At 38.4% G+C, this 20,060-nt stretch overlaps 1 protein-coding gene across 1 annotated transcript; it reads left to right on the forward strand.

Annotated features, from left to right (window-relative positions):
• The first annotated feature begins 160 nt into the window (after positions 1–160).
• Positions 161–19,113, forward strand: ints7 (integrator complex subunit 7). The gene is made up of 20 exons (XM_036582215.1): positions 161–352; positions 1,617–1,746; positions 1,984–2,130; positions 2,756–2,893; positions 3,233–3,279; positions 3,427–3,626; positions 4,296–4,418; positions 6,232–6,349; positions 7,264–7,398; positions 8,628–8,725; positions 9,182–9,421; positions 10,931–11,068; positions 11,798–12,004; positions 13,916–14,110; positions 14,484–14,587; positions 15,294–15,362; positions 16,150–16,282; positions 16,995–17,093; positions 17,895–18,080; positions 18,722–19,113. The coding sequence occupies exons 1-20, from the start codon at positions 259–261 to the stop codon at positions 19,007–19,009; spliced, it is 2,889 nt and encodes a 962-aa protein (XP_036438108.1). The 5' UTR covers positions 161–258; the 3' UTR covers positions 19,010–19,113.
• Positions 19,114–20,060: the final 947 nt, after the last annotated feature.

A 20,060-nucleotide genomic window follows, 5' to 3' on the forward strand; every position in this document is an offset into this window, starting at 1 on the left:
ATAAGTCATTATGTCGAAATAGTAAGTCAACATTTTGTAATGCTGCTGGCAGAAACAGAGCAAGAGTTAAAAAAAGAAATCATAGGCAATTTTTATTTTATATTTTTGGGCTGTAAAAGCACTTTTTTCAGCTAGCCGAAACTCCGGCCTGCAGGGGGCAGCAGTCCGCTGTAATGTTGAGAGGAGGGGAATAAGAATGAATGTGTAGATTAGCCATCACTATTTAACAGTGTTAAAACTCATTAAGTCCTGATTAAAATGTCTCTTTCCACCGCGCGTTCCTTCTTATCAGAGGCTGGATATGGAGAGCAGGAGCTGGACGCTAATTCAGCTCTGATGGAGCTGGACAAAGGTGAACACAGCTGGCCTTAGCTTTAGCTTTAGCATAACCGGCTAGCATGGCTAATGCTACATATTTACAGTACTGAGTTATGAGAGCGGACAGTGTCCTGCTCCGCTAGCTGAGTGTGTAGCTGATAAAAATCCTTGATAAGATACTTTCAGAATCGCTCGATTATGAAGATAAGTTCACTTTATTGTGCACTCTTAAAAGATGGCTCTTCAAGGGTTCTTTAGTAAAGGAAATGGTTTAGAACCATTAGTTCTACGTAGAGCCATTTACATGCGTTCTTTGAATGGTGAAACGTTTCTTCAGACTGATGGAGAATGTGATGTATATGGGTTTATATAACAACAAAAAGGGTTCTTCCGTTGCTACAAGCTACAAGTTCTTCAAGGGTTCTTTAGTAAAGAAAATGATTCTATACAGAACCATGAGCACTCACAGAACCCTTTGCATGATTAAAGTTCTTTGCATCGTCAAAGGGCTCTTCAGAATGTGCTGTAGATGGTACTGTAATAAACCCTTAAAACACCTTTTTAATGCTATAGAGCCCCTTTTTCAAAAATAATTATATAAAGAAGCATCTACAGCACATTCTCCATCAATCTGAAGAAATCCTTCACAATGCAAGGAGCCATTTAAGCATGCAAAGGGTTCTTTAAGTGTCCATGGTTCTATATAGAGCCATTTTCATTACCAAAGAATCCTTAGCATCATTTTAAAGTGTGCATAGCAGAACTCTTAGGTGTCATATAGAACCATTTTGAAAAAGGTTCTTTATGGATACACATACAACACTTTTACTATCAATGTAAAGGACCATTTCTTCATACACAAAGAACCATTTAAACATGAAATGGTTTTATGTAGAACTCATGGTTCTAAATAGAACCATTGCCTTTACTAAAGGACGCTTGAAGAAGCATCTGTGTAGAGCCATCAAGTGTGTAGTGCTCAAAGCTGACCTTAGCTGATGTTGAAATAGAGACCTGCTTTATTATGGTGCAGAAATGCACTTTTATATGGTATAAAAATATTATATGAAATCTTTGCATGGTTTATAAAATGACTTAAATACAGAAAAGTAAGTCTAATGTCTGAGTTAGAAATCTGCTGTATTAAAAAATGTACTTTATATGATAATATTTATAGTAATAGACTTTATAAATATTCTTTGTTAAAGAACATGACTCTGTTGTTGTCTCTGCTGAATTGCTTGATAGTTCTGATTTCTTTTTATTTTCTTTTACTCATTTCTTGTCACTAACTAAAGGACTGAGATCCTGTAAGCTGGGGGAACAGTGTGAAGCCGTGGTACTTTTCCCCAAACTCTTCCAGAAATATCCTTTCCCCATCCTCATCAACTCAGCCTTCCTGAAACTAGCTGACATTTTCAGACTGGGGTATGTGCTCGTCAACAGGGTGTCATTTTTCTATGTTCAGGCTGGATGAATTTCTAAAGGCTGTTATGTTTTTATACATTTTAATCCATACATTTAATATATATCTTTTTGAATCTCAACAAGTTGCTCTGCAGCTTCAATAAAGTCCTGTACAGTTATTTAACACTGGTTACGTGATGTATAACGATGATGTGTGTGACCGTAAATCTTAACCCAGATTTTATTTTATTACTTCAGGAATAACTTCTTGCGGCTGTGCGTGCTGAAAGTGACACAACAGAGCGAAAAGCACCTGGAGAAGATTCTGAATGTGGATGAGTTTGTTAAAAGGGTTTTTTCTGTCATCCATAGCAATGATCCTGTCGCCAGAGCCATCACTCTCAGGTACAGAGTCTTTTACAGATTTGTAGTTAGATATCATTTAAAGGGCCTGTATCTTACATTTTCTTGTATTTTATTGTTTCTCTTGAGGTCCACTTATAATGTTTGTGTGGTTTTATACACCAGTAATAGTCATAATTTTTACGCGACCATTTTATTACCTCTCCTAATGTCTTACAATTAAGCAGCCTGTTTTTGTAACTGTGCCTTAAAAGCTCTATTTAGACAGGATTAGTGTTATTGCCTTGTGTCTTACATATTTAAAAACATGTTAATAAATGCTTGATGTGATGTGGTCTGACCAAAAGGATGTATGTTTGTAGAACATCTGTGGTTGCTCAGAGCACACACAAAAAAATTAGTAATTGGCTAGAGGCTCATTTGCAATATTGCAGACTTGTGCAGTATCATTAATGTGAAGGCCAATGTTGCAATATATAATATATAAAATTTTTATGGTTATAAAATATTCAGTATCTTGTTTCAATGAGCTCCTCATGCGAAATAATTCATATAAAATATCAGCTTTAGTTAGAGCTGATACTTTAACCGTAACTTCTAAGGTTGCATTAAATTTAATGGTGATGTTGTGGCTGTATTTATGGTGTTTATAAATGTTCATTGACAGAATGCTGGGCAGCCTCGCGTCCATCATCCCTGAGAGGAAAAATGCTCATCACAGCATCCGCCAGAGCCTGGACTCGCACGACAACGTTGAGGTGGAAGCAGCTATTTTCGCCGCTGCCAGTTTTTCATCCCAGTCAAAGTAAGGGCCTTTAAACTTCAGTGAGCATTGAAATGTGTTTTTTTTTTATTCATGGTGCAAAAGATATTTTCAGCTACGTATGGTATTTGTATGCATATTTATCTGTGAGTGTTTAGATTCTTTACATATCGAATAAATGTAGCAGCAGCACTGAGAAATCATGTGATTAACAGAGAAGAGCTTTTGCATTGGGTTTATTTAATTATTATCCCATTTTAAGCTGTGGTTCTCATTATTACATAATGCTTTTATGTAAACTTCTTAGGATTTGGAAAGCGAGCAGATTTGATTAAACTGTGGCATAATTATTTGTGGTTTTTTTGGCCTCCTCGCTTTCAGAGACTTCGCAGCAGGAATTTGCAACAAGATCAGTGAGATGATTCAAGGTAAATGAATCTCTGATTCTGTGAGTCTGTGTAAATTCAGCAAAAATGTTTTTTCTTTTATTTATTGCCTGTGTTAAAGATTTAGCCGGATTCTTAGTCACTCTGTGCTTTTTATGTGTTTGTGTTTGTTTTGTCTTTTCCCTTCAGGTTTGGATACGCCGGTGGATCTGAAGCTGAAGCTGATCCCCATGCTGCAGTACATGCACCATGATGCCGCTCTGGCCTCCAGGAGCCGGGAACTACTGCAGGAGCTGGTGTCCTCCTACCCGTCCACCCCTATGGTCATCGTTACTCTGCACACGTTTACCCAACTGGCCACTTCATCACTTATTGAAATCCCAAAACAGGTCTGATTACAAATACTCAACATGCACCGTGTATGAAACATTTAGAGACATCTTGCCTTCTTTTGACATTTTTCTAATAGAGTTGGATCGATATAATAGTTTGCTGATTACATCAGCAATTTAATCAGATTGGCAAAAATATTACGCATATTGCACATATGGTGTTTTTTTTAAAAGCCCTCCATCCCCTCCTTTATGGAGGACCTATAGTACGTTGTTATTTATAATATATATTTCATGAATATATGAGGTCTTCTCCTAAGAAGCAGGACATAGAGAAACAAAAATAAACAATAACATCGATGTTGCATTAAAATGTGCAGAAGTGTGTTGATCTTATTTTCACATAGAAAATTAGCAAAGCATGTAATTTAGCCGAGGTGCCCAAACGTTTGCAAATGCCTGTATCTGCTTTTTTTAGTTGCGACATTGCTGATGTTGGAGCACACAATCTCTCAGCAATATTGGGTGATAAGCCTCATCTTTTGACATGAGAATACCATGTTATAATACACAAAAAACTTGTAGACAACATTAAACAATATGTATGTGTATTTAAGACTGTGAATTTCTGCTGTTTTTTCTGCTGTTTTTTTCTTGCATTTTTCTTGAGCCAATCAGCGTTGGTTGTTTACTTATATTTAGGCAGTGTTTGTTGTCTTTGTGCAGATTCAGTTGCTCCTGCAGTATCTGAAGGACGACCCCAGAAAAGCAGTAAAAAGACTCGCTGTGCAGGACCTGAAACTGCTGGCCAAGAAAGCTCCTCACATGTGGACCAAAAAGAACATTCAGGTAAAACACTCAACACATGGGGATTAAAACAGAATAAAACGGATTAGCATAACATCTGAGAACTGCTAGATATCTACTTCAGGTTTCTCTGAGATATTTAATGGCCCATATCATGAAAAAACAAATTAAAATAAGAGTTTGATGTAATAATTAAAAAGTGTTTCAAATTTCAAAGTATTCCAGTTACTTTCCAGTCCACAGAGTCCACATATGGAAATATTTATATATATATCAAAGATATTGTCACTGTCCAAAGAAAAACTAACATCTCAATTTTTGTAAATTTTTATTTTTCTACATCATTTGAACACAGCACTGGTACTTAATGCTGTGTGAAAATTTGAAAAGAAAAATCCACCAAAATCACTTGGAATCAAATCTCAATATCAGAAATAAAAGCGCAGTAACAGAAAGCCTGTTTGATTCTTAGGGATAAACCAAGATTCATAAAAACAATACTTATGACTGCTTTTGTTAGATAAAACCATGCAAATGTGGCCTCTTTAAAAAAAAGATATATATATATATATATACATATATATATATATATATATATATATATATATATACTAACAACTATTATATATCCAGTTTTATTTGTAGTCAATCCAGTTGTATTAAAAATATATTAAAAATGAATTCAAGAAAAGTGTGGGATAAGGGCCCTTTTCACTGTGATCAGTATTAAATTTAAGACTGTTGCCTACAGAGTAATCGTATATGTGAAACTACTTTAGAATAGTCTCTCGACCAAAAATATCAACTTAATAGTGTAATTAATGAGGGGCAGATAAAAGGAAAAGAGAGAGCAGTTAGAAGAGCTAGATAGGGAGCTTGGTAAGAGAGCTGCAGAGCTACGACATATTTCTATACTGTATCTCAAAGCACCTGTCAGTGTTTGATTTTGTGAGGTGGAAAATGATCTCTTAAAATATGTAATAAAAATAAAGGTCTTAAAAATATGTTAAAAAGCATTTTATTTGAATTAAAATGTTGAGCAGTAGCTTTGCGCTTGGAGTAATAGTTGTTTTTACTAGCCAAAGTTGAAGCTAATTGATTTTAGTTAAAGGTGCTGTAGATTTGACTTAAATGTGATCAGGACTTAGCGCTGTCGCCTCACAGCCTGGGTTCGATTCCCCGCCGGGCACCCAGGGTCCTTTCTGTGTGGAGTTTGCATGTTCTCCCCTTGTCTGTGTGGGTTTTCTCTCACAGTCCAAAGACTTGCAGTCAGGGTGATTGGACACGCAAAATTGCCTCCTGGTGTGAGTGTGTGTGATTGTGTGTGTGGATGTATATGTCTGTCTGTCTGTCTGTCTGTCTGTCTGCCCTGCAATGGACTGGTGACGTGTGTTTGGATGAGTGGTTTAGATGATATGTCTGTGTGTGTCTGTGTGTCTGTGTGTGTGTGTGTGTGTGTGTGTGTGTGTATAAGAGATCAGGACTTCATCTTAGTATTAAAATAAAAAAGAACCAATAAAAATAATGCAGACAGTTTTATTGTGTTCTTATAGTTTTTGCTTTTGTGCGCATCATTAGATTGGAGAAACTAGCATAAATAACAATTATAGTAAAAAATTAAGGTTATAATATCAGGAGCATTAATTTCATGAGCTGGGCTGTGTTTGACTTGTGTGTGTGTTTGTGTGTGTAATTTGTGATTTTGAATTTTTGATACAATTTTTAATATGATTTTTCAATTTCTTCACTTTTAAATCTCATGTTTTAGGCATGTTTCTAATTTCTATTCTCCTACATAAGTGTATGAAAAGCGCTACATAAATACACTTGCTTTGCCTTGCCTTGTGTGTTGCAGACGTTGTGTGAGTGTGCCCTCAGCACCCCCTATAACAGTCTGAAACTTGGCATGGTCTCAGTGCTGTCCACTCTTTCTGGAACCATCGCCATCAAACAGTACTTCAGCCCAGCTGCAGGTAAGAGCGAACTTAACTGTATAATGTAAGTTGTTTTTGTGTATATTACAGTGTAGAGACACTGCAGACAAAGATTAGGAGAAAAACATTGTTTCTTAGCTGCATCTCGATGCGCTCTTGGTAGATTCGTGTGCAGAGTAGTTTTATTAGTGGCTTCCAGTATTCATAGTCAGGTGAGGTGGAGGTCAACACACAGGCATGTTTTGCCACTTGCGAGTTGCAACCAGTTTTAAAAAAAAAATGGTTGCATCAGAAATGTTCTGCTTTAACGGATGTGGCGTGCCACGTCTGGTTTCAGACTACTAGCAAAAAAGTGCATTTAAAACTGAGAGAACGGAGCAGGTGCTGCATTCACGTTGAGGCAATGTGAAATTATAGTGTATTCACTCAAATAAAATGGTTATTTCACATATATAGTCCACAAAAACAGTAGAAATATAAGATCAGAGTAGCGATATGCACGTATCAAAGATTTTATTGCAGAATATTAAAGTAACCATTATTTTGAAAAGGCTGCCCGAATGCCTTTTCATCAAGTCACTTTGAATAGATATTAATGCATGCCATTTTTTTCTGAGTTTGTATATGCTGTTGTGTAGTGGAAATGGTATTATTTTTGCTATGTTTAGGTCTTAAAAACATGTTAAAAAGCTTTACGTTTTATTTTAAAAACTGTACAGCGATCTTGAGCCTCAGCTGAAATGAAAATTTTGTGGCCATACTGCCCCCAATTTCCAGGGCCTTAAAATTTTGGTAATCAATAATATCAGCCATTATAATTTTGTTTATATATTTCAATTTTATACTCAAATACTTTTAGTTAAACACTGCTTCATTGGCGGTTGTGAGTATCAGTTATTGCACTTCTTAAACTCAGATATCTGTTATGGTTAATTAGCTCTCTTCTCTTCAAGGTGAATCCTCACCGGCTCCTCACCTCACTGACCTGGTTAAGCTGGCGCAGGAGTGCTGTTACCATAGCAATTTGGCAGTGGCAGCCCATGGGATCACAGTGCTGGCCAACATCGCCATCTCCTGTCCAGAAAAAGGTAGTTTTACCTTCCCACCCACTGCTCTTCAGCACATTCAAATCTGTTCACATTGCAGGTATGATTAGAACAGAGGAAGTGGTCCTGGGTACCTGCATGATTATTTACTCGGCAACACAATAATCATAGAATAAATTCACATAACACTATTATAGTAAGTAGTTATGTAATGTATGTGTTTGTTTAACCATTTCTAAACCTGGTATTAACTGTAGGTAGCCTCCAGTACCTGGTTTATTGATGGTTGTGGGATTAAGGTGAAATCTGGAACCAAACTTTATCAGCCTTTCTCACAGGATATCAACTACTTTTAAAGGAAATTTGTATTGTTTTCTGCTGTCTTAATATTTATTTGCATTTATTCTAATGATATATGGTGTTTTTACAAGTAGAAAACATTGCTGAGATAAATGATTTAACCAGTTTGCTTAGTGTCTGAGACTTTTGCAAAGGACTATATAAAATACATATGGGACATTATTATATACACTGACTGGCCATTGCATTAAGCACTCCTCCATGCATCTATCATTGTCCATTTGATCAGCTCCACTGACCACATAGGAGCACTTTGGAGTTCTACAGTTACAGACTGTAGTCCATCTGTTTCTCTGCATACTTTGTTACCCTGTTCTTCAGTGGTCATGATCTCCACAGGACACCCTCAGAGCAGGTATTATTTGGGTGGTGGATCATTCTCAGCACTGCAGTGACACTGACATGGTGGTGGCGTGTTGGTGTGTGTTGTGCTGGTGCGAGTGGATCAGACACAGCAGTGCTGCTGGAGTTTTTAAACACCTCAGTGTCACTGCTGGACTGAGAACCCAAAACATCCAGCCAACAGTATCCTGTGACCACTGATGAAGGACTACCAACTCAAACTGTGCAGTAACAGATGAGCTATCGTCTCTGACTTTACATCTACAAGGGGGACCAACAAGGTAGGAGTGTCTAATAGAGTGGACAGTGAGTGGTCACAGTATTTAAAAACTCCAGCAGTACTGTGTCCAGTGCACTTGTATCTGGGGTGTGTGTGTGTGTGTGTGTGTGTGTGTGTTTATGTACACTTACATATACATACAAAACAAACTTAAAATGGCATTTTCTGCAGATTATAGTGCACAATTTATTTGCTGAATTGAATGTATTGGGGGGGGTAAGAAACAGAAAATGTGCCATAGCAAAGACGTACATGTATGATCCCATGTATGTCCTTACATTTTCTTCAGATTTTGTTCAGCTGGAGCAGGACACAGTGATGGGGATGGAGTCATTACTACTGTTGTGCAGTCAGGATGCTAGCACTTCTGCACAGGCCACACTCAAAGTGAGTACAGCCACAAGTCCTTATAGGAAACTCTGTCCACTCAGTGGCCATTTGGCTGATAATTGCTGGGCAGTTATGTTCAGTCATACAAAACCGGGTCCTTTGTCTTTGAATGAGGCAGCAAGCTTGGTGGAGCTCCAGCTCTCCTCAAGATCCTCTACTACAACATAAACTCACAAGCTGTATGAATGAGGGGCTACAATCACGGACAAGTTATACCATTGACTGTGTATATGATGTAAACATTTGTATGCTCAATTGCTGTTTATTTTATTTATAATTTATTTATAATGGTTATATATTGTTGAATATAATTGTTTGACAGTCCTTATTGATTTATTTATTTATTGTTTTACTTATTTATTTATAACTTCAATAAATCTGTCTCTCTCTCTCTCTCTCTCTCGCTCTCGCTCTCGCTCTCTCTCTCTCTCTCTCTCTCTCTCACATTCTCAGACAGCTCTGGCGTCTCTGGTGCGGATGCTGAAGGGTCGTCCCCACCTCAGCCAATCGTGTGTGGAGTTTTTGTTGGCTCAGCTGCACTACGCGTGCGATGCTGCGCGGATCCTGATCTGTCACGCTTTGGCAGCCATTGCCACACAACTGCCTGTCCTGGGAGAGAGCATGCTGGGAGATCTGGTGGAGCTGTACAGGAGTGCCGGCAATACAAGCTCAGAAAAGCAGCAGGAGCTACTGGTCAGGCTTACAAAATAATAATAATAAAAAAAAAACCTAAAGGGATAGGTGGTGCTGTCACTGTCTGTATGACCATGTTTATAGATAACAGTGAGTCATACAGTGTCAGAAACCACATAATCAAGTCTATTAGATATACTGAGCATCTCCACACATTTTGAGGCAGTTAGCTTTGCGCTAATTAAGGAAAAGGAGGAAAAACTACCAAACCTACTGCAAAAAACTACCAAATCATATCAACAGTTACCAAAACTACCAAGCTATGTTAAGACATACCAGTGATGCCAAGAACTGCCAAATCATACGAAAAACTAACCAATAACAACGAAAGCATGCTAAAACTTACTAAACCATACAAGAAACATCTAAACCTACAGCAGTAACTACCAAACCATACCAAAAACTGCCAAACCATACCAAAATCTGTCAAACTATACCAAAAACTACTAAAGTTCAGTAAGTAAACCATACCAGACCAGACCAAAATTGCCAAACCCTACCAAGAACAACAAAACCATACCAAAAACCAACCGAATTATACAAAGAGCAAGCAGACCACACTAGAAACTGCCAAAAGATACCAAGAACTACCAATTTATAGCGAAAACTAACAGGCCTACAGCAAATCATACCAGAAAAATGACCAAACCATACCAAGAACTACTGAACCATACCAAGCGTAAGGGGTGTCTGTCAGTGTAAGGGGCATCCTGCAGTCTGTATTTATGGATTTGTTTTTCTTCACACACCGAAAATGTGCTGGTGTTGCAGGAAAGCTACGGAGCCCCTAAGGGGCCATGGCTAAAATAATAATAAAAAAAAAAAGTTGACATTGCGCTCCCTCGCAAATGTTTTTGCATTCCTTCACAAAATATATGCTTGTCAGACAGCAAGCAAACATAGGACCAGAGGTGCCCAATGACATTGCCTACATTAGAGCTTTGTTTTAGCATAGCTAATGTTAAAAACGGTTTTCCCAGTTTCGGCAGTGTATGCTGAGTTTATTCAGCAGTTGTTCTCTGCAATCTCTGTAAATGTAGCTTTTACTGTACGAAGACACTCAATCTCAGTTTCAGTTTGCGTCATCACGTTTGATTTTGAGAAGCGACACTACGGCTTTATATTTCAATCCAAGATCAACATAAAATTCAATGAGCTGCTCCATGTCTGAGCTTAAGCAAACCACAACTTTTGCAAGTGCACCATTTGCATCACAATGCAAAATATTTGCGAGGGAACGCTTATTTTTTTGCGAGGGAATGCAAAACATTTGTGAGGGAAACTAACCACGGCCCCTTAGGGACTCCGTAGAAAGCGGCTCCTAATTTATGGAATTTTTTTTTAACCTACCCGCCTACAAATGGCTTTAACCATAAACGAGTGTGATATTATGTTTTATTAATTTAATTAGTTGTGCGTTTTATTAAAGTAATTCAGTCAATACCATGAAAGTATTGAGTTTCGATACTCAGCCCAGTGCTTCTATGTGATGAAATCTCTGTTTGGCAGGTTTCCTTGGCGACGGTGGTGTTTGTGGCCAGTCAGTCTTCTCTCGGCGCAGAGGTGAAGACTGTGATCCGGCAGCAGCTGGAGGCCTCGGCGAATGGCTGGACTGTTTACCGCATCGCCCGGCAGGCCTCACGCATGGTCAGATTCACAGTATTACTCGTAGTGGGCGGGGCACTGGGAGGGATGTTAGTAATGCACCAAAATTAGAATTCTTTACTGAAACTGGAAAAATAGGTCACACTTGGTCAAAAGCTAAAAGAAAGGATTCTTTTATATGTAATTTGGCATTAGTTATGCTTTAACATAGTAATGCTGATGATGCTTCAAAGGCAAGGTGTCTCAAAAGCTGGGATTCAGCTTTTAAATGCCTCTGAGAAAACATGTATTATAATTTCATATTTTTACACAATTAAATATTTAGTAAATTAAAATTAGTAAAATTAAATTAGTCCTCTAGTTCTCTCAGTTCTCTTTTCCAACGTGGTGATTAAAGCCATTATAGAATCATCAGCATTATTACTTTCATTTAAAAGCACAAATAAAAACGGCAAATAATAAGTGGGTTGTTTTGGTAACGTTTTTTTGGCCAGGTGCACCCTGAATTTCAGGTTTGGTCAAGAGTTTACATTTCTGTGCACTGCAGCTAGATTTTTCTGTTTATTTTTTGTAAAAGAGTTTAACTGAATAAAAAATGTCAATGTAATATAATGGTAAAGAAAAATATCTGCTTAGCTTGGTTTCAGAGCTGGTATCAGGAGAAAAAAAAGCATGGAAGGTGCATTGAAAAACCTGTCTGTTGTGGATAATCAGATAATGAGTGATATTTGATGCATTTTCTTGCTCTGACTGTCTCTCCCTCCTGTGCAGGGCTGCCATGAGCTGTCCAGTGAGCTGTACCAGAGCCTCAGGACACGTGTGGCCTCCGAGCATTTCTACTTCTGGCTGAACAGCCTGATGGAGTTCTCTCAGGCTGAGCGCTGCCTGAGCGGGCTGGAGGATGGAGACTACAGCGGGGCCATGGGGGCCATCACTGAGGCACTGAAGTCCTACCAGAAAGGATTTGCTTCACTCACGGTCAGGATCTTTTCATTGTATTTTCATGTGTGCAGTTATGCTGATTGGCCAGCGGAGTTTGTGAGTGGTGTGGAGTGAAGAGGGTCAAGTGTTCTCTCCAGAGTCGCTCCAGTACTGCTGTCTCAAACTGCTGATCAGCTGTATAAGTTACATGCCGCACGCGTGTTATTAATTTTACTGATTATTGATTAGTCTGCAGGTTAATAAATAGGAATACAAAAATTAAAAGTGCATTTTTGCATTGTTTTAAAAATAGATATAAAATGTTAACACAGGCTTATAATTCTATGAACAAACATGTGAAGCACGTAAGCTTTTATTATGCTATTAGAACCAGACTAAACACCATTTTTTTTACTTTTTATTACTTTAATACTGTTGAACAAATATACCCTATAACAGCATTATGGGCCGTCCTATGAATGTGACTCATTCTAAAGGTCCTTTTGCTGTAAAAGAGGATATTTGTTAAAAGGATTAAAATGACGAAATAAATTTAAAATAATAGAAAATAAAAGAACAGAAAATCTCTGCTAGTGCTTTGCAGTGGGCTCTATATCTTGCGCAGTGCGTTCCCACTGGGCCTCATTTGCCAACATTGTCCTAATTTTTTTCACTTCTGTAAGTAAGGTATGTTTCATACTTGTAATCCTCATCTGTTTCTTTCAACAACTCTGTAGCACAGCGACGGCAGGAATCACATCTGAGGCTAATGCATCCGATTAGCTCACGTTTTGAGTTTTATGTCTTGTTGAAATCTTTTGATTGGCTGGTTGAGCTGTAGTGAAATGTCCTCTAAAGCCAGACATACACCGTGTGATTTTAGAAATCTTGTTCTTTGGTGATTCACACTGTACGTCTGAATAGTTCATCGTGTGCAGACAAAGCCCATGATTTATACACTCGCTCTGTACGAAAACGCTCAGTCCATGAACAATTATACGCTGAAAGATATGAAAAATAATACGCTGCAAGCCAAGTACTAAGCAAAGAAAAACTAAGCAGCACTTCTAACACTGTACACTAAAGCTAAAGACAGGTGTGGATTTACACGGTAGGACAACACATTCTCTCTACAGCCTGTTTTATATAACAAAGTCACCGTATTAATGTGTGTACCTCACTATTCTATTCAGTCAAAGTCAGCATATGTGGACTTTGGTAAGAAATGTTGACTCTTTTGCCTCCGTTTCATGTTTCCACTCCTTTTAGAGATTTGTGATTGTGATTGTGTGTTTAAAAATGAGCTAAAATCACATGGTAGGTCTGGTGGGTATATGCCAAGGTGAATAGTTTAAAGTGACCAGTGACTTTGTGTCCAACCTCCACAGAGTCAGTACCACTTCTCTGACAGCAGAGCCTCCTTCACTCACCAGTCTCAGTATCGACGGAGCCCTAGTCCTAAGAAAAAGTCTACATCACATTCATGACGTGTCCTTAAACTGCAGAATTGTTTACACCTTGAGTGTAGAGTCTGTTCTTACCTAAGAACATCCCAAATAAGAATTAGTGAATGTCAGAATCTTTGTGAAAACTGCGTAAGTGGTTTAAGAATAAATTTCTTAAGAACGGTTGGTGAATGATTTTATGGGGTCTTATTGCCCCCTAATGGGCTTGCATGTTTATGCAAGAGTTTGTGAGTTGTTTTTGCTTTCTTGTGTGGATGTAGACATACATTTATTTATTTATAAATGGAATGAAAAACAGTTTTTGCCATATCTGTCCACTTCTGGCAACTCAAAAGCATTCTCTCTATAACATATTTAGGCAAATTATACGAGCAGCTTTTATTTCTGAGTTAGCAGTTTTTCTGAATTGGCAGTTTGGTAAATTGTATATGAGTGTAGATGGATTAAATTGGTGCTGTTCTGTCCTCTGTTTTTTCTGACTGCTGTCCCGTTCTGTCCGTAGGCTGCCAGCACCCCTCTGAGTCCGCTGGCGTTTCAGTGTGAGTTTATAAAGCTGCGGATGGACACACTGCAGGCTTTAGCCCAGCTCATCTGTACCTGCAACAGCCTGAAGACCAGCCCACCTCCGGCCATCGCCACCACCATCGCTCTGACCTCCGGAAACGAGCTGCAGCGCTGCGGCAGAATCTCACTGCAGGTGACACATACCAGCGGGCCCACATATGCACGCACCGTCAGAGTCTCCACTCACCTTTCTTCTGTTTAATTAGTCCTGCAGGATGTTCTGTCAGTTTTGTATTTATAGTGCTTTCCTTTCACTTAGCAAAATTGTACCAGAACTTTATTCTGGATGTTTAGCAGCTTTTTCAGTCATTTTAGAATCTTCTACAGCTCTGTTCATCTTTCCATTTCTTCTGCTTTTTTCCAGACTAATTATTTTAAGTTATAAGTTGTACCGGCCTGTAGAATCATTTTAAACATTTTAAACATTTCATTTTAATGGAACTGCTGATTCCGAAGTGTTGATAATGCATATTTGAAATTGTATCAAATGTGTCTTCTTTGCTCAGATGAAATTGTCCATGGATGAGTTTCGGAGTCTTGCTGGCCGCTATGCTGACCTGTACCAGTCGTCCTTTGACGCCGACTCCGCCACGCTCCGTAATGTTGAACTGTATCCTTCAAAGACTGTGAGCAGAGACAGTAAATGGCCCAGCCACAGGTTTTCATCTTTCATAATGGAGCATTTCAGGGTAAAGCCTTGATTTAAAATGGGATTCCTGTCTGTAAAGACACATACACACTTACCCAGCCTCCTCTACTCAGTCTAAGGGTGAGAGTATTGGTGGCAAAGAGAAATGAATGTCATCATAATATAAAAAAATAAGAGAAACTACTGGAAAATGAAGTTTAAGGGGCAAGTTTACTAAAAGAGGCATTAATTAATTATAACTACTGTCAGTTTGCCTTGGTGAAGGGGCTATTTTAGTGGGTTATCTACCAACAACTTCCATGCAGTGTAAACCTCGGCTTTGCTCACTTTTTGTATGAAAACTCGTTTCACCGGGTAGGAGGAGAAAAAACTTTCATCATAATTGGTTACTTCCTCTCAGAATCTGTATCTGTAAAAAGTATGATTGTAATATGACATTAATATTTTTGATGCTCAGATTTCTTGAGGGGTTTCTGACTGTTAAGTAGTTAACTAATTAATCAATTATTAACTAGTAGTAGTACTAGTAGTTTGTGTGTTTGTGTGTGTGTGTGTGTGTGTGTGTGTGTGTGTGTGTGTGTGTGTATAATATCTTTTTTTGAGATGCTTGTAATTAAACTATTCAGGGCTAATACACAGTTAATGTTTTCATTAACATGTTTGTCAGGCAACAACAGAGCTGCCTGCTGATCTCTTATGTGATTGAAGCTTTAATACTCGACCCTCAAACAGCCAGGTAAGACTGAACATATACATCACTCAGCATTAAAGAAAGATTTAATTTGGGGAAGGTTTCATTTACTGAACTGCCTTAATGTTCCCAGGGTAGACCGTATGTGGGGAAACTCAATCCAACCTAGATCATCATTACCATCAACAAAGCCCCACTCTGAATAGAGAAGCGAAGAATACAGTAAAACCAAAAATAAACCAAAACAAAAACACATTTTAGCTTTTGCAAAATATTTTTTTGAGCAATCTGTGCAGTATTTAATACAACTAACCTACACATATTTGCTACAGATGAAAGCATGTATTTCTTTATTTTCAGCACCTGAACATGAACATTTTAACTAAAGGGCTGAAAATGCCAACTGAGGTTACAACCATAGACTGAGTTATTGTAGCAGACTGAGGGGCTAGTTGTAACAGTTGCTATAAAAGTCTGGTAAATCAATATCAAATTTATATATATATATATATATATATATATATATATATATATATATATATATATATATATATATATATATATATATATATTCACAGTGAGGATGAGGAACTTTTCTGCATGTCACCAAAAACCTCTATTTTACTGTAGCTGTAGACACTTGAGTTTGTTGGTCCTTGACAGCAGAGGCTTTCTTCTGGCAACCCTCCAAATAACCTGTGGTTATATAGGTGGTGTTTGATTGTAAATTGGGGGACGTTCTGACCCCAAGACCTAACAAATCTGTGTTCCTTGGAGATTCTTTTTCCACTTGTCTCAGCATTGAAGCCTCTGACTGGTTTATGTGTTTCAGTTTCCAGGATTTTGGCACGTTGGGTTCAGTTCAGGCGGAGAGCAAGTATGAGCGCAGGATGATGGGTGTGTTTAACCTCGTTCTGGAGGAAGTGGAGTCCCTGAGCAGGAAACACCCTCCTGTCTCTTACCTGGTAATGATCATCATAAGAGAAACTACTAGAAAATGAAGATTAAGGGGCAGATTTACTAAAAAGGCACTAATTATAACAGTCTACTGAAGCATCCGCATATACACATTGCTGCTGAGCTACCACTGGATGATGAAGTTGGTGGCTCAGATTCACTTATCTGATTCTGGAGCCTTTCTTTTCCAAAATCTTTCCATTTTACTTTGTTTGCTTTGTTTAACACTCTCGTAATGCATTGTTCGGGAATGAAAAAGAAAAAAACACTGTAGTAGGGTATTTACATCAGCCTTTACGCAGTCATATGCTGACCCCAGCGCTGATGTTGTGATGTTGTGTGATGGGGAAAGGGGCATGTGAGACAAATTTTGATGATGTATGAGGTGGCTAATAAGCTGCATTACTATTGTTTTTTTGTCATTTTAATTCCTTCATTACATCAGCAACGTTGACAATGTTTTTTTTGACTTCACACCTGACGAAGCTAGGTGGCACCCCGGCTGAGAGAGTCTGGTCAAACTTCACTTCACTATATATAGTCTGTGTCTTGCTGATTTGTACAGTGCAGTCCAGTAAACACAGGCCATATGGACATGTTGCTGTATGATTTATTATAGTTGGAATGATGGTTCTTGTTGATCCTAATCTTGATCTTAGCTGCATCTTTTCTTTTCCTTTTCTGCTCATTTTGTGGTTTATGTTTTCTCCTTCGTTTCAGCACACTGGCTGCCTGTGTGATGCAGTCATCGCCCTGCTCAAAGTTCCACTGTCCTTCCAGAGGTATTTCTTCCAAAAGCTGCAGTCAACCAGCATCAAGGTAAGCCTGTATGCTGTTTTTCTTATTTAATTTTTGTTCCTGAGAAAGGTACAGTATGACAATTTTGTGAGTTTATGTACCAAAAACAGTCATGACCATTTTTCCAACCTTAGTTCATCCCTTAGAATAAAACAGGCTGTTTTATTTATGTGGCTTTGACATTTACACTAGCAGGCAGGCGACCAGTCATTTCCTATGGGAGTATGTGATTTGCAGCAATGATTTAGTGGCAAGCGACGACTGGGGACAAGCATTTTGTTCCAATTCCCAATAGTATTATTCAAAATATGGAAAGAGAAACTTGTCAACTAATTACAGTGGTGCATATTTTACCCAAAATGACAGTACATATTTTACATCGTCTTACAATTTAACATGCACTCATTGATTGAACACACTCACGTTTTAAAAACACATTTTTGAGTCAAGGGGTTCTTTTAAAATCAAGATTTAAATATTTATGCTATTTATTGGCCTTAGACCTACTATTTATTTTCCTGGTGTTCCTTTTTTTAAACACCATTTGAAAATGGCAGCTGTCCAACATTTTGTGATGAATGGACTAACAGAAAAGGTCTAAATTTACATGAAACAAAAGTTTGTTATTGTTATTAACATACATTTGTTCCCTGTACTCTTAAGGCACCATTTTGGAAATCTTATGTTTTTTATGACTGTAATCCTATACTAAGTGCTACTTTATAGTGTCTTTTTTTTAAATATGTAGTGCATTTTACATTGTTTATCAGTCAGAGTCTTTCCAGTGTGTCCAGTGATTTTATTTCTCCTTTCCTCGTCCAGCTTGCTCTCTCTCCTTCTCCTCGCACTCCCAGCGAACCGATCCCAGTGCAGAACAACCAGCATCTTACGCTGAAGGTGGAGGGCGTTGTCCAGCATGGCTCCACCCCGGGACTCTTCCGGAAGATCCAGTCCGTCTGTCTCAATGTGAGCTCGACACTTCAGGCTAAATCCGGACCGGATTTTAAGGTGAGCACAGCAGTGATGTGAGCTGCGCTTAAACCTGATGCTCAACATTCAAAATGTGAAGGTTGAAATTTTTATTTTTTCCCCACTGAGGTCAAAACTTTTGAGTGATGTTATGAACCATAAACAGTAATAATTTGTTTAAAATTGTAATTTTCTAACCTCTCTTTTTCCCTTTTATTATGATAATTACAACAGGCTGTTTTTATTACAGTACCTTTAGTACTGTGGCACCGATATCAAACTGTATCGTTATTGGTGCCGAAACTGGCACTTAAACCCAATATCAGTATCTGTGATAGGGATACTGATACAAATGACTAATACCACGAAGCAGTTTTCACTTTGTAGTTAGCTTACCTAACTGGCTGATATGAACCACGGTTCTATGCACGCACTCACAAATGTCTTACAGAACATTCTGATTTGGTCCATATCCAGCTCTTTTATTTCAAAAACTCTAGAAAATTAGATTCCCCATGATATGGGCCCTTTAATTGCAGCTTTGATGAAGACTGACCAACGGATCGTAATTCAAATTGACCTTCTTAACGTAAACCTTGTGTTTGTAAGCAGACAACATTCTTGTAACAGAGGTTTCCTCTCTCTCTTTGTCCCACCCTTCCTCCTGTTGCTGTTCTCAGATTCCTCTTGATACAAAGACTAATGAGATCGAGCAGAGGGTGGAGCCTCACAATGACTATTTCAGCACCCAGTTCCTGCTCAACTTCTCCATCCTGGGCAGCCACAGCGTTACCGTGGAAGCGTCTGTGGTGGATGACAGCGGGGTGGAGTGGAAGACGGGGCCGAAGAGCGTGGTCACTGTGAAGTCTTTGGAGGACCCTTATTCTCAGCAGCTTCGCCACCAGCTACAGCAGCAGCAGGCCGGAGCTCAGGCAGCACTGCGGAACGTCTCCAACCGCTTCCAGTGACTTCACACCAAACGCCCATCAGCTCTGTTTGTGGCTGGTTTAAGTGTACACAGTACTGTGCAAAAGTTTGGGTGCCCCTGCTAAAATTAGATGTTTTTTGTTGATTTTCTGAAAATAAGTGAACATATCCTCTACAGAGAACACACTTCTGCACATCTTAATGCATAACTACTCTTTATTTGCTCAATTTAACATAAAACGTAAAATGTGGCCTGTGTAAAAGTTATGTTCAGCAAATAAATAGCAATTGTGTGTTTAAATTAGCAAACAAATGACATATTTAAGAGTGTTCTCTGTAGAGGATGTGTAATGTTTTTTCACTTAGAAAATCAACCAGACGTGTCATTTGACCAGGGGTGTTTAAACTTTTGCGTACAACTGTATCATGAATTGTTCAGTATCTTGAATAGACTTGATTATGTGGCTTCTGACCCTGTATGACTCACTGTTATCAATAAAATTGTATGTTGCATGTTTATAGATAACAGTGAGTCATACAGTGTCAGAAATCACATAATCAAGTCTGTTCGAGATACTGAACAACTCCACACAGTTTTGGTTGTGTGATGATTTAAGCATGAAATTAGCACCATGCTAATTGGTGGGGTACTTGTTAGCTACATTAGTTTTGTAGCTCCAGTGCTAAAACTAAAAATGTCGCACTGTGTGTTCCCCATCTGTGTGCTTGAATCAGGATGAGGGGCTGAGTTACTATAAGTTCTGTAGTCTGTAAACCTTGCTGTAATAAGACCTCTTTCCAGGCTCCGCCCACAAATGCATTAATTTGTAGCTACTGTTAGACATTTCACACGGCAAAGAACCGTTTAATCATGCAAGGGGTTCTTGATTCTATATAAAACCGTTTTCTGTACTAAAGAACCCTTGAAGAAAGAAGTATGCAGTCATAGGTGTTGGTATCTCTATGAAGACTCATCCAGTTTTTACACCACAGCTTAGTGTTGTGTATTAACCTGAATCCATTAGTTGGAATGGGATTTTTTTTTCCCAACAAAGCAACAGTTGCTATGAAAGAATGCGTTTGTGGGTGGAG

The sequence above is a fragment of the Colossoma macropomum genome, unplaced genomic scaffold, assembly GCF_904425465.1.
Source record: "Colossoma macropomum unplaced genomic scaffold, Colossoma_macropomum, whole genome shotgun sequence".
NCBI classification, from domain to species: domain Eukaryota; kingdom Metazoa; phylum Chordata; class Actinopteri; order Characiformes; family Serrasalmidae; genus Colossoma; species Colossoma macropomum.

Bases quoted from the DNA above. Each gene is read 5' to 3' on its own strand.
- ints7 (XM_036582215.1), top strand. From the start codon at position 259: ATGTCTCTTTCCACCGCGCGTTCCTTCTTATCAGAGGCTGGATATGGA. The intron at 4,419-6,231 runs GTAAAACACTCA...TGTGTGTTGCAG, and splicing joins GGACCAAAAAGAACATTCAG to ACGTTGTGTGAGTGTGCCCT. The intron at 12,005-13,915 runs GTCAGGATCTTT...TTCTGTCCGTAG, and splicing joins AAGGATTTGCTTCACTCACG to GCTGCCAGCACCCCTCTGAG.